Source organism: Geospiza fortis, unplaced genomic scaffold, assembly GCF_000277835.1.
Source record: "Geospiza fortis unplaced genomic scaffold, GeoFor_1.0 scaffold633, whole genome shotgun sequence".
NCBI classification, from domain to species: domain Eukaryota; kingdom Metazoa; phylum Chordata; class Aves; order Passeriformes; family Thraupidae; genus Geospiza; species Geospiza fortis.
Window position 1 is genome coordinate 166,684 of NW_005054531.1, and position 14,562 is coordinate 181,245.

General features: G+C 45.2%; 1 protein-coding gene across 1 annotated transcript in view; it reads left to right on the forward strand.

Moving 5' to 3' along the window:
- MYBBP1A (MYB binding protein 1a) overlaps positions 1 to 14,562 on the forward strand; it is a 56,278-nt gene that overhangs the window by 8,347 nt on the left and 33,369 nt on the right. Inside the window, exons 12-24 of the mRNA XM_014310427.2 lie at positions 304 to 429; positions 1,171 to 1,374; positions 2,009 to 2,117; positions 2,520 to 2,607; positions 3,658 to 3,809; positions 4,520 to 4,609; positions 5,229 to 5,354; positions 6,047 to 6,211; positions 7,210 to 7,367; positions 8,223 to 8,357; positions 9,555 to 9,660; positions 11,916 to 12,047; positions 13,541 to 13,609. Coding sequence (XP_014165902.1) covers positions 304 to 429; positions 1,171 to 1,374; positions 2,009 to 2,117; positions 2,520 to 2,607; positions 3,658 to 3,809; positions 4,520 to 4,609; positions 5,229 to 5,354; positions 6,047 to 6,211; positions 7,210 to 7,367; positions 8,223 to 8,357; positions 9,555 to 9,660; positions 11,916 to 12,047; positions 13,541 to 13,609 — 1,660 coding nt within the window. The remainder of the gene's footprint in view (positions 1 to 303; positions 430 to 1,170; positions 1,375 to 2,008; positions 2,118 to 2,519; positions 2,608 to 3,657; positions 3,810 to 4,519; positions 4,610 to 5,228; positions 5,355 to 6,046; positions 6,212 to 7,209; positions 7,368 to 8,222; positions 8,358 to 9,554; positions 9,661 to 11,915; positions 12,048 to 13,540; positions 13,610 to 14,562) is intronic.

Consider the following 14,562-nt stretch of genomic DNA (forward strand, 5'->3'; position numbering starts at 1 on the left):
TCAGGTCTTAATAAGTAATTATCTGTCACTTAAAGTGTCTTGGAGAGTATGACCCACATCTGACAGTCATAGTATTGTGTTTTGTGGCCTTAAGTGTTGGTGCTTCACTTTTGTGAAGTCCTGAGCATCTCTTTCTCTTCTTTACCCTGTGTGGCTCAAGGAAAGAGTCTCATTGTAAATAGTGCTTTTTTCAGTGCTGGGTCTCCCTTGAATGTGGAGCTGTTTGGTTTGCATGCATGGGCTGATTTTGCTTTGTTTGACCAATCTGGGTTTTCATTCTGTTCCTATTTCTGTCTATTCTAGGTTTTGCTTCTTCCATGCTTTCTTTGTTGCTAAGAAGAAGAATTCCCAGGTAGCTGAGGCTAGTGTCCTTCCATCAGAGCCCCTGAATGAACGGGATCATATGGAGACAGAAAACTACTTCTTTGGGTAAGGATTTGATTGCATGCTTTAAGCTTGGAAATTTCTCTTTTTTTCTGAGAATAAGATCAGCTTGTGAATGGTGGGGCAAGAAGTTTGGAATGGTAGGCTGCTATTGGAGCATTTCTTTGGCTCTAGCACCAGGAAATGGCTTTTTTTTAATGGAGATGGATTTTTCAAAGATTGTGTTTTGTCCACAACAGATGAGTATGCATGAGATGATGAGTATATGTGAGATGATATGGCAGGTGTGGAGTTAAACTCATACTGCTTTTCCCCATAGTATTTCCATTGCCTCTATTGCAAACTGGAAGGGGAAGGACCCAAGAGGGAGGTGTTGGGGTTGTGCTGGTGGCTGTTGGCTTTCTGTCCACTCCGTGTGGGAGGAGCTGGTGACTCCACAGCCCTCCCTGTGCAAAGGAAAATAGAGTTGGTAATAGATGCTTTTAGATGATTGCCAAACCTCAGTAGAAGGAAAGCAGAGGACATGGTGGGACACAGAGTGAGAAAAAACTGAGATTAATAGTGTCTTTGAGAGCACCAAGTGGTTTGGGACCACCAAGATAATGAGCTCTACATTGCTGTCTTGGCCAGATGTGTGGGTTGAAAGTTGGGCACTGTCAGTCTGGGCTGCAGTGAGTGACCAGAGCTCTGGGATGAGAGTGCTTTGCTGGTGGGTATTATTTTGGTAAATAGGAGCAGGCCATTTGGTTCCTCTGACAATAACATGGTGTCTGTCTTTTTTTGCAGGTTACTTCAGACGTTGAACACCCTGCCTGTTTTGGGGGATACAGCAAAGGCTGCAGCCTTGAGAGAGAAGCACGTCCATGGTGTGACTGCAGATGGGAAGCTGTGGATCTTTCTCCTTGTTGAGTATGCCAACAAGCTGCTCTCCACTGAGCATGTCAAAGCTGTGAAACCTTTTACCAAGGAACAGAGGGATATCTGGGAGAGGTGAGATGCTTGGGAAACTGGGTGCTGGGTTGGTGAAGTGAGAAAGGTGGGAAAGCCCTGGTCTTGGTTTCTCTTTAGGACAGTAAAGAGATCTTGTGTTTTCTTTGCCTCATGGTGTTCTGGTTGCTGTAGCACAGCCATTTCACAGGCAGTGGCAGTTGTTTTTCTTGTCTTTGAGTATCTTGCACCCATGGCTGGGTTTCAGAGTGTCTTTTCACCCCATTCCTTTCTTCCTCTTCTTTCTATGTGTTAACTCTGTGATAGCCATGTCCTTTTCTGTTTTTGTTCATCATCCTCCCAAACATGATTGTAACAATCTGCTCATCTTTTCTCTTAATAATGCCTATACAGACATCTCAGTGATTCTTTTCAGGGAGTCTTTTTGATTCCCCATAAAGGTCTAGCCTTGCTGTAATATTAGGAATGTAGTCTGTGCACAAGTGCAGTTTTTTTATAACTCACATTCAGTCAGATACTATTATTAAGATTGTGTACGAAAAGAGGATCCCATGCCAATAGATGAAATGTTAAGTACACAAAACAGTACCATAGTCTTGGTCACATTTTTAGTCTGGTCATATGAGATGATTTGCTGTTGTAATTGTGAAAAACTCAGAGAGGTTTCTTTCTTCAGAACACTTCAGTCTGTGAAGAATCTGCAGAAGAAGGAAAACAAATCAGACAGTGCCAAAGTTGGTGCTTTCCAACAACTTCTGCTTTCAGTGGCCATTCATCTTTTCAAGGTAACATCTCTGATGAATACTTCTCTAGAATAAAATAGGCTGATAGCTGGGCTTTCTGAACACCAAGGTGGGGAGTTCCTCTGTGTTCAGAGATCCAGCCTTTCTGAACCTCTGGCTTCAGAAAGTGGGCAACTGGCAGCTAATAAGCTGTGATTCTTACACTGTCTGTAGATGTGTAGTGGGCAAAGCTTGGCCTGACCATTAGTTCTGCCCTTGATTTGCTGCTGACTGGAGCAGTTTTTAGTTAATTTCATGGGGTTTTTTTCTGCGAAAGAGTTGCAGTAAGTGATTGTAATATTTGTACCTGTTTAGAGTGGTCCTTAGAATTGGAGCATATTCCTTCTGTTGTTGTTGGTAGTGGGGAGTTCTGAGCCTGTTTCCTGTCTGCTTATGGTCAAACAGAATCAGTCTGAAACAGTGGAGGTTCTGAGTGACCTTCTGAACTGCACAGAGAAGGCCTTCAGCAAAGAAGCCAAGAAGAAGAAGACTGGTGAGTCCTTCCTACAGAAGGAAAGGGAGTGGGATTGTTAGTGGTCTGTCAAAGAGAGAAGATGGCAGTTCTACATTAGTGAAGCACCCTGCATTGGTTCTGGCTTGATGCACTTACCCCCAGGAGAATCCCTTCTTCATTCTCTTTCCATTCTAAGTCTTGTGCTCCAGCTCTCTGTGTGCACTGTCAGTGGGTTGTGTTCCTGTGTGCCCTGGGAAGGAGAGCTGAGCTCCACAGCTGCCCTTGTTTGGGTGAGCACTCCAAGGGAGTTCATTCTCCTTGAGTCACTGTTCTGTGTGGGCCAGTGCCTGGTGGTGACCTGGTGGTGTCTGCCTGGCAGAGCTGTGGGCTCGAACACCCAGCAGGCATCAAACATGTTTTATTCTTAGCTTGAGTTCTGAGCAAACTAAATATGTCCTCTGTGTGAACACAGCATGTTTGGAGATGGAGGCTGATCCTTGTTTGGGGCCTGTGGACCCTCTAGGTTGGGACTTAACCAGGAAAAAACTTGCCTTGATCTTTTGATTTCCTCTCCAACTGTGGTCTTGTTCTCCTGAAATCTGTGTAAATCTATTTGAGGGCACTATGAAAATAAAAGCTGTAATTCTTTGGTGGTTTGGTTGGTTGTAGAGCAGGATTCCCAAACTTTTGGACTAAAGGATGAATTTCAAGTGCCATCACTTTTCATGGGCTGCTGTGACTTCTGATTTCATAGGAAGCACTATAAAATGCGTATACTTTTGCTGACCAGCTGCTTTAATATGACCAAGTAGGTGTCAGACAACTTGCAGAACTGCTAATCTAAGTAATGATTTAATAAATAGTAGCTTTTGTTACCTGGTAAGCCTTTGCAGTGGTCAAAAGACCATTTCAAGCATGTTTCTCCCTGTGGTTTCTTCCTGGCAGCCTTCTGGTCTGTATTGCTGAGTGGTACTTTTAGGAGTCAGCTAAAAGGACCATTTTAATTTTTATTCCTTGGTGAATTTTTCTGTTATTTCTTACTGCTATACCAATGCCTCTTCCTGTCATTGTTTGTTTGTTCCTGTGCAGACAGCTCAGAGCCAGGATGGGTTGAGGTGATGGTGGAAATCCTTCTCTCCCTCCTTGCCCAGCCCAGCCTCCTCTTACGTCGGATTTCCAAGAGTGTGTTTGTGTGGATATGCCCCAGCCTGACCAAGAGGGGCTTGCAGCTCATCCTGGATGTAAGTGAGGCACTGGCAGGGCCTTGTACTGTTTGCCTGTTTTGTCCCCAACACATGTATGTGCAAGCATGTCTCGATTTTGGGTTTAATTTAGAGTCCCCTTGGTTTAGGAACTGTCCAATGATGTGTGCTACTAAATTTGAGCTGTAGTTTAGAGAGAGTTTAGGCTATTTTTTGTTTTTGTGGGGGAGGAGTTTGGTTGTTTTTTTACAGGAGCCTGAGATCTGCTAACTTCAAGCTGTATTATTTGATAGTTTTAGGCTGAAGAAATTCCTGGGTCAGTTTATATAACTGGTAGATTTTATATGTGAGTATAAATGGTAACATTTCTTTTTCTTAGTAAAGTTCTTTTTTCATAGAGATGCTAAAAATAAGTGACTCTAAAAATCTGAATTGGTCATACCACTAGGAAAGGTGATGCCTACTGAGAAAATAATATGTGGATTGCAAACATGGGCTGTCAGGTACTTTGTGATGAACCTAATACTTCATTTGTAACAAACCAAGGTGTGTGATGCCACCAGCCTCTTCAGTTTTCTCCACCTTTTTTGTTACTTACAGAAAGAACTTGGCATGTTAATTAGCAGAAATTTAATGCCCTTACTTAAAATTCCATTATTCACCTGGTTTACTGTGCTAAAATTTCTGTCTGTTGTACACAAGAAATGGTTAGAAACAAAACAAAAAACGTAAGTCCCTTTTTTTTGTAGGTTTTTGACCCTAACCAAGAGCAAAATGAAGAAAGTGCAGTTGTTGTGATGGAAGAATCAAACAAAAAGACCAAATCTGCCCAGGACACGGTAATTGTGCCATTGCCAGTGACAGACACTCCTCATACCCTCAATATTTAATGTTTCTCCTGAGCTGTGTTAATAGATTAACATCATTTCTCTACTTGAGGAAAATGGCTGTCCCTCTATTAAGATTTATTTTAAAGGTTCCACACACAAATGGCTTGTTGGAAGTGCGTGCTTGAGTCTCTGGGCCTGCAGTTGTAGGTGTGGCTGGTTGAGCAGATGCCTCTCTGAGAACAAATAGCTGCATCCTGAAAGGAGCACAGGCCTGTCCTTTCTGCATCCACAGACAGAATTGTGGCTGTGATGCACAGCCAGCTGGATTCCAGATCTCACATTTTTAGGACTGTAGATATTCAAGTCATGAAGCATTACAGGCATCAGCAGAGAGGAGAGTCAGATGGGAGCTGTTCCTTGGAAGCTGCTCTTTGATTCTTACAGAGAAGTCTGTATTGTATTCCACTTTAGCCCTTGTGGAGACCTGGTACCCCATTATCTGAGGTGTCTGTCCTTGGATCTGAGGGCTACAAGGAAGGCAGGAGGGGAGGGGAGGGTTGAGGTTTTATTTCTGAGAATTGAGTTGGGCTTGTGTGGTGGGCTCAGGAGATGAACTTTCCTTCCTTAGGATGAAGAAGGAAGTGAGGACTCCTCGGATGAAGACAACACTGACAGTGAAGATGAGGAGAGTGAAGAAGTTGATGATAATTTTCGCAGTCAGCTGATGAAAGTTCTCCAAGGAGGAAATACTTTGGTATGTTTTCACTGCCTAACTTGATACAGATACCAGGAGGTTGGGCTGGTGAGAGATGATCTAGTAACCCTCATCCTGCCTGAACTCATGCAGTCTCAACCCTTGCATCCATCTTTGTATGGCACTTGAAACACTCATGGTCTTAGGTGAGCTCTGGGAATAAGTCACTTGTCCTTTTATTTATTGTTCATATATCTTGAGCACTTTAGCTTGTTCAGTCTAGCCTGACACAGCTTGTGCTCCTGCCTGTAATAAATGAGATTGATGAGAAATAAAGCATTGAGATACTGTTACGTGTGTTGGCTGGCCTGTGTGGAGGAGTGTTCCCTGAAGGCCACTCTGGAGACTTACTATAGCAATGATAGAGTTTGATTTAATGATCCCAATAAAGGTGTCAGGCATAGCAACATATGAACCTCTTTACTGGAGGAACAGCACAGAGGGAGTCAGGTCAAAACCTCAGCGTCTTTCCTCTCCTGATTCTCTCTACATGTTAGTGCTGTGCAGCCAGATTACTTGATGGGAAATATAAATGAGATATCTGGGTCTGAGCATCTGTGTTCCCTCCCTATGGTGTTATTGTGGGTTAGCTACACCCCTACTTGAGTCTGGCCTTGGCTCTGGCTCCCTCCCCACTGTCCTTCTGAAGTGTATGAGTTGATGTGTTGGGTTTTCTCTCCTGAAAACAAAAGGAAGAAGATAAGAGTGATGAAGAACTGGATGATGAGGCTATGATGGCTCTTGACAAGAACATCTCAGCCCTTTTTGCTGAGCAGCAGAAACGGATCCAGGCGAAGAAAGATGAGAAAGACAGAATGCGGAAAGAGAAGATCCTGCGCAGGGATTTCAAGGCTAAGGTGGGAGACAAGTGTTTTTGTGAAGATCTCTGGCTTACAGCGTATCAGTTGAAGCCTCTGCATGCGGTCAGCTACCTAACACTACACAGCTTGGACATTCACCTATGTCATGAGCCCCTGGAAGCTGGGGCTGGATTGTTCTGGCTTTGTACAGCATCTGGCACAGCACTGTTGGGGTCAGTGACTGGGGCTTCACAGGCCTGTTTGAAAACCGGGATTGTCCTGTCAAAAAGGGCACCATGGTTTTCATTTGCTGATCTGAAGTACTTAAATTGATAAGATCCTTTCCTGCAGCTATCCAAAGATGCCTGTCAGTTTTTTTTTTTTAATTGGACAAGCTTGGTGTTCCTTAATGCATAAAGTGCCTCAAAAAGGTCATTTTGCAATATGAGCTTTTTTTGCCAGTAAAATTGGGGGTTTTACTAAATCCCCTGGTTGGTTGTGACTGTAATGCTAAGGTCAGGCCACCTGGTGTCAGCATGGACATTCTGGGACATTCCAGCATCTAGGGACAGCTCCAGCTGCTCCCAGACAGAAATGGGTATCAGGAGTCAGTTAGCCAAGGCTGAATAGTGAAGTGAGCCAGTGGCTCTACTGCATTTCCCTTCTGATGCTGTTCTATAAAAATGCTGATTTTATGCTGGTGCACTGTCTGTAATTCAAGGGGGCTTGCAGGGGTGAGAACTGTCAGTCAGTGGTGCTGACAGGGACCTGTGCCAGGCGACACTGATTCTTTTGACTGTTCTTTCTAAATGGTGTTACTGCAGGAAATATAGTTGGAACCAAAAGACAACTCTCAATCTTCAGTTTCAAATTTTAATTTTCAGTTTCCCATGCCTTAACAGTAGAAAGGATACCAGAATGTGTATAGATTTCAGCTGTAAATAATTTTCTTCAGCCCCCTCCTGCTGCTCCACAGCCTACTGGTAGATGCTCTGGGTAAATCCATCTTGTTTCCCTGTGTGTTGTACTCCTCACATGGATGACTGTGTTTGCAGGTGTTGGATCTGATTGATGTGTTCCTGGTTAAGCAAGCAGAGAGCCCCTTGGTGTTTGATATCATTGAGCCCCTGCTTCAATTGATTGAACAGTGCATGAGCTCAGACTCTGACAAGCAGGAGGTGGATTTCCTCCAGAAAACAGCTAGTATCTTCAAGTAAGTGTTCTTAGACCTCCAGGTAATAGACAATGGCTTTTGATAAACACCTGTGGCATTGGTTGAACACCAGGAGCTGCTCTTTCTAAGGTTGAAGGCAACTGCTATGCTTAGAGATTGTGTAGGTTAGATTGCCAGCACCACACACACACACAGTGCTTAGTCATAACCTGCAGGAAAGGAATTAGGATCTGCATTTTCTAGGCTAAAGGACTTGAAGGGTCAAACCTGTTCGCAGGTGGAAGCCTCAAGAACAAGCACAGGTACTGCAGGTATGGAGCCATGTCACTGAATACCTCCATGGGCCTCTGACCTCTGGGTCAGACCATAGAACAGCTCCCAAGGCTTACAGAGTTGCTGCTGTGGCTGGAACAAACTCTCAACAAGTTATTTCTGAGACATGCAGAGTCCAAATTCTCTGTTCAGGGCCAGAAGTGAGGGATGATACCAGCTAGACAGACATAATGCATGCTGTGTCACATGTGTCCTCTGTGCACCACTTCTTGACATCCTCAGCACTCTCTAAAGCATTTTCAGTGCTGCTCTCTCCCCAGTTGAGAACCAGTTGTGAAGCTTGAGGTAGTTAGTCCCCTTTGTGGGAGCTCTGAAGGAAAGTAAACTCTGATATCTAAATTTGTGCTTGAAGGTGAAAAATGTTCGGAGTCCTCACCCTTCTTGCAACAGCCATGTGCTGCAGGGCTTGTCTGCTGAATACCTAGCTAGCATTGTTTGTTACCACTCACTGTGTTCTGGTTTTGCTCTCACTCACCCTGATGAAGTGCTCAGTGTTCCTGGCCATCTGCTCCCAGAGCTCTGTCTGTAGGTGATGGTTTGTGTTTGTTTCATGCTGTGCAGGAACTCGCTGTGCCGCAACAAGCAGTACTGCAAGAGAGTGGCCTCCCTGCAGGAGGATGTGCATGCCTTAGTGCAGAGACTGGTCAAGAAAGCCTGCAAGCACACTGACTCTGCAGTGGCTCTCTACTACTTCAGGTGAGTGTTCACAAGGAGCTTCTCCACTGATGCTGTGGCATCTGAGCAGGTCTGATGATGTGTGTTAAGAGGTCTGGGAAGCAAGAGTCTTGCAGAAGGCTTCATACCAGCATCTGTGTCTTACATAAGGACTAGTCAGTCCTGGCAGTCTGAAGCATTTTCAAATATGTCTATTTTTTGGTGATTGTCTTTTATAGCTTCTGTGATACAGAAATGGTCTGGTACAGCTCTGCTGCTGCTGGTGGGAAGTGCTTTCTTGAGGCTTCCTCTGGGAGTAATGCAGTGTGTGTGCTTCAGTGGGGGATGAGTGTATTTCCTAATTAACCTGTGATGATTGTTCTTTAAATGCAGTGTTTACTGTCTCCATGATAGCACAATGAGGGCAATAGCCATTGAGTCCTTACTGTACATACCAGTATTTTCTCCTTTGCTGTAGAATAGAGGAAAATTAGGATAAGCCAGATACATATTTGTTAGAAAGATGAGTGATCTGCTGTTCTATGGTGTAGAAAGGAGTGCTATTTACCAGCAGGCTCTCTAGTGACATGCAGCCAGTTTCACAAGGACTTTCACACTCAGTCTGGGATTTTTCAGCTCAGCTGTGTGTACAGTGGGTACCATGTTGCATGGTCAACCCAGTCCCATTGGACATTGTTGGCTCTGCAGCACACCCCCCCCATGGCTGTGCAGAAACTGTGGTACTTCTGGCAGCGTGGGGCTGGCTGTGTGTGCTGCAGGGTTCCCTGACAGCTTCCCAGCAGTGCCCACTAAATACTGCATTTTCCACAGGCACAGAGGTCTGCATGCTCTCCCAGTGGAGAGTTCTCCAGCCTGAGTTCTCCAGCACATGGCAGCTGAGGCTGAGGCCATGCTGCAGCACTGACTGAGCTGTGCAGGCTCAGAGATCCTGGGCAAGGTGCAGAACTCCTCCAGCAGTACCAGTCAAAAGCATGAGCTTGAGGAAACCCGCCTGACAGTGGAGATATATGACTGTGATGACACAAAATGATTCAGCTTCCTAAGATTTCTTTGTCTTTATGTCTGGCCAGAGTGGGTTAGACTGAGAGAAGGGACCCTCTCAAATTCTGTAACCATCTCTGCTACAGAGTAAGCTGCTTGTGCCACTTGGCCTCTGCCCTTAGGTAGCTTCACTGTGGCACTGTGGTAACTGCTGTGTTCTCCCCTTTTCTTTTATAGTGCCTCATTGTACCTGCTCAAAGTGTTGAAAGGAAACACATCCTCAACTGCTCCTCCCCCTGAGCCTGAGAAACAGAATGACAGCAAGGCAAAGCAGGCATGTCAGGTAAGACACGAGGCTGCTCCTGAGGATGTGTTTTTGTCAGTAAAGCTGCATTACCTGGTTCTGCTGAGTGGGCCTTCCTTGTTCATTGTCACTGGGCCTGCTGCTTGCAGGTACCTGTCTACCTGATTTCCATGACACTGGAAAGTTCCCCATCCCTTTCTGGCCCTCACCCTCCTGGCTTTCACCCTTTCCTGCCTGCTTGCCCATAGGCACAGGGGCTGCTGATTCAGTGGATCCAGGTTGATATCCAAAGCAGCCTCATGTGTATTTGTGCTGTTCTCCTCCCCGATTTGCTTTTTTTCCATTAAACTCCTGGCAGTCAGTCTTGAGTTTTTTCCAGAGGGTGCTGAGGAGCAGGAAGACACAGAACAGTGGTGGATGAGAGTAAACTCCTATTGCCCTGAGGTTTGGGCTAAGGCGAAGGGTGAAGAGTGTTTGGAGCAGCTATGATTTCAGTGGTAGTTGTTTGGAGGGAGACTTCATCTGATTGTGCTACAGGTGTCCATTACTAGGAGACCCTTAGTCTGATCCCCTTTTACCTACTGTCTCTGCTGCATTTCACAGGTCTCAGAGTAGGTGACCCTTTATATTGGGCAGCCCACTCCAGTCACCTCCTCTAGAAACATAGCAAGCAATGCTTCAGTCTCAGCAGCTGACCCTGGCCTTGCCTCTGAACCCCTCACATTGAGCACAGGAATTAGTGCCTTCATCTTGCTGACATCTTGTGGGGTGGAAAAATAAACAGAGCTCCCTCCTGGAAATTACACACATGGAAGTATTGCTGGAGGCTGAAAAGACAGCCAGTGTTTCTAGGGCTTAGGGAGAGGTGGAGGGTGTTAATCCAGGTAGCTCCTGTGCTGTGCCAGGCCTTTTGTGAAAGAAAAACAAAACGGGAGATCTGGGGGGAATGTAAACAACATACTTGACATTGAGGCTAGAGTGAGGCATGCTTCACAGCATCCTTCTGCAGTTTCACAGGGAAGCCTTTTATTCCACTGGGAGCAGAGCTCTGGTCCTGGTCAGCCAGGGACAGATCCAGCAGCTGACAAGAGCTGCCAGTTTGAGGGAAATGACAGCTCAGTTCATGTCATGCTGCTGATGCTGACTGACATTGTGTTGAGGCCAGGGAGGTTTTGCAGTGGAGAACCAGAGACAGATGTTGTGTGTTTCCAGTGAGCTGTGCTTTGTGAGCATAATTTGGAGCTTTTTAATAAGCAGGAAAGTGGAACTAGAGCAGACACTAGGATGCAGTAGCCAAATTTACGGAAAAACTATAGAAGAATTTTTTTCTAGTAAATACATGCATGGAAGGAGAAATCTTTCCCCTGCAGATGTGTATGTCAAATAAGTGCTAAGTAGAGACACTCAACTAGAAAAACTGAGGTCATATTTCAAGACCCATCTTCCTTGTTCCACTTTAGCCTTTAGTGTTCAGCTGCAGGAGCACTGGGAGTTTGACCTGAGAACAGGACACCACATTAACTTGGCTTTAGATTTCCATGGGGCTAGATTTCTTGGGCAGAGGTTCACTACTGTGAAGATTACAGCTTTTCCCTCCTGGGCCCTAATTTCTCACTCTTCCCAAACAGCAGTACTTCCCTGGCAGTATGAGAACAGTCAGGAACGTTGGGATGCAGTGCTCCACGCTTGGCTCTTCAGTGACTCCTGTTTGTTTAGATCCATGTAGCCTGAGCAGGTTGCTGTGTGTCTGGGATTCTTGTTCCCCACCAGAGGGGGATATTGGAGCATGGACACAGTTTTGGGATTGCTGGATCCCTGATCAGTGCTAGGGCTTGTCTGCTGAGTACCTAGGAGTCCTGGACATAGGTGCTGAGTGTGTGTAGATACAGATGTGTACATACATTAAAATTTACAGGTACAAGTAGCTCCTCAGCTGAGAGCAAACACCATGTGCACAGCCCAGCGACTGCAGGATGGGCTTGCAGTGCCCTGTGAGCTTTGTGTACTAGACATGCCAACCACAAACCTAGAGCACAGCCCCCACACTACATGGAGTGTGTGTAGTCCTGCTAGGAAGCTGTGCTGCCCGTCAGTGACAAGGTCACATGGCTGTCAGTGCCTGGGAGGGCATATTTGGGGCCCACTTGGCTGTTTATTCATGGTTCTGTGTCATATCTCAAGCATAACGTTGTTGGGAAAACCTCTTAGAACTGATGAAAATTGATTTATTCATTGTTAGTGATTCATTCTTGTGTTTCACTGGAAATGCTTTTGTTCTGTGTTCTTCCCTCCAGCTTTTGAACCCAGGCTGTTTGAATGTGAAGAAGGTGGCTGCTGTCTATCAGCAGGCACTGACCCAGTTCCTCAGCAAAAGGAACAGTCCCCTCACATGCTCCATGTTCCATGATCTCTTCAAACGCTTCCCAGTAAGTGCTGATGGCTCTGTTGCTTTCTGCTGGCTCCAAAGTATGATTATAATTCTGGGCAAAGTAGGGAGGGAAGCTTCTCTGCTGTATTGCAGACTTTTGAAACTGCTGTGAGGTTCCCTTGGATTTTCACCTGCTCAGACTCTTAAACTCAGACTCAGTTTTTATAGCAGCACTGCAGGAGGCCAGGATCTTATTTATGGTTTGGACTGGGATACTGCATGCAGAAAGCAGGTGAACAGCAGGTTGCTCTTTAAAACATAGCCTAAGAAGCTTTAAATTTTTACCAGTATTCAAGACAACATGGATGAGCTAGTTTTGCACAAAGGCAAAACAGGTCACCTTGTTTGAACAACCAATGTAGCTCCTGTCCAGCTCTGCTCCCACTGCATGCTCAGTTTCTCAGTTTTCTTCCAGGAAAGCTGAGGAGTGTGAAGTCTAATTGGAATCTAATCTTCAAGCCAGACAGTGCAAGTGTCTAAAATATTTGATGTATTTCCTGCAGGCTTGACCCAAGCCTGGGGCTGGTCTCCTCTATGAGGACAGCCAGTTTTTAAGAAACAGGCGATGGGCGTGAATGTCATACAATTCTTCAGGGGTTTTTAGGTCAGAGCATGCTAGAGACAGCTGACAGAAACCCTTTCTCCAACCTTTTAGAATTGATGTCTGATATGAGGGTGGGAGGAGATGTAACTGGGGCAGGATGCTTTCAGACTGAGGACTCCATCCAGGAGAGAGTTCCTGTGCTTGCCAGGTTTCTTAGGGCACCAGCCCATGATGCCTTGTACCTAAGTTTGAGAAATGGAGGGAGAGCAGGGCTGTGTGTTGCCCACATGGACAGCAAACTTAAGATCCCATCTGCAGATTTCTAAAACCTCTGGATTCCAGATAACTGTTCCTTGTAGAATTATCTTTTAAAATCACCACATCCACATGTGTTTCTAAATACCTCCAGGGATGGTGACTCAACCATTTCCCTGAGAAGCCTGTGCCAGTGCCTGACAACCCTTCCAGTGAAGAGATTTCTCCTTATACCTAATGTAAACCTCCCCATGTGCAACTTTAGGTCCTTTCCTTTTATCCTGTCATTTGTTCCCTGGGAGAAGAGACCAGCCCACACCTGGCTACAACTCAACATGTTCTTCTTTGCCTATGACTGGGGCTGTGCACAATGTGAACCATCACTACAGAAAGTGTCAGCCAGATGCAGACTTTAGTTTTCACTTAGCAGAACACAGGGAGTGAAAAATGCTTGCCTGATTTTTCCAGGTGAAAAGAGGTGAAGAGTTTTGCTGCTGCTTTTTGTTGTGATCAAGATTTCACTCAGAGCTGGTGTGAAGAAAGCTGTTAATTTTCAAATAAACTGTTGCTGATTTCTGGGCATTTCTCTTTCTTGTGTCATTTCCTTCTTACTCAGGAGGCTGTGTAAAATATAGACTGTTTTGCTTGAAAAACAAACCACTAATGAGAGACTGTGTCTTTCTTTGTTACAGATCATGTGTAAGCCATTAGTAGATACTCTGGTTGAGTTTATCACAGCAGCAGCCAGGCAACATCAGCAGGTAAGAATGAAAGTAAACAAACAAAGCTGTATAAGAGTCAATCAGAGAAGTAACTTAAACTTGGCAGCTCAGATGATTTTTAATATGTTTATAATGTGCTTTTAGGGCTGCCCAGTTTTGGAAGTGGCTTTCAGGGGGGCAGAGCTTTTGCAAATACTGCCTTGCTGCTTCAGGAGTGTGAAGTAGTGGAAGTGCCACACAGTATATCTACAATCATGGAGGTTCTTTGGTAGCATCTCCTTTAAAAACTGCCTGCAGCTCTCAGGGTTGAGGCCTGATTGTGGTAGGGGTTGACTCCAGCAGCTTATTCCTTGATTTCCTCCTTGGTAAGATGTTCCTCAGTATTAATGGAGTATGATTTAGTCCCTGCCTCCTCATGCTACCTCAGGGTCAGGTTCTTGAGCCTGTTCTGTGCCTTGCAAGCTGCCCTGCATTTTAAAGTCTGTGTGCTGCTGTATTTATTTTAAAACCACCTGTACCACAGATCTGATTTTTGATGGTTGGTTGCCTGTGCCTGACTAACACAAAATTAGTGGAGCCTTATCAATAAAACATTGCAGGGTGAGTGCACAGCTCAGTGTTCTGGAGCAGGGAATGAGGCCTGTCTGGATTTCCCCTGCACTGGGAGGGTCCTTCCACACAGTTAATAACCAAAACCCCTCTGTGCTACCCCCAGTAGCACTGTCTCAAACTTTCCCACCCCCCAGCTGTACCCTGGGTCTGTCCCCTGCAGAAGTGCATCCTAGATTGATCTCCCTGTGTCATAAATAGCTGTTTTATTGTTTCTGATCATTGGAGGGAATGTCAAGGGGTAGGTATGTGTTCACAGTAGGGCTGCTTTGCATTGTCAGTGTAAATTGCAGTTCAGACTGTTTTACCCAACAGGAATGGCTTTGATTTAAAGAAGACAAAAAAAAAAAAAGAGTGAATCAAGCTATTAATTTCAGTGGATG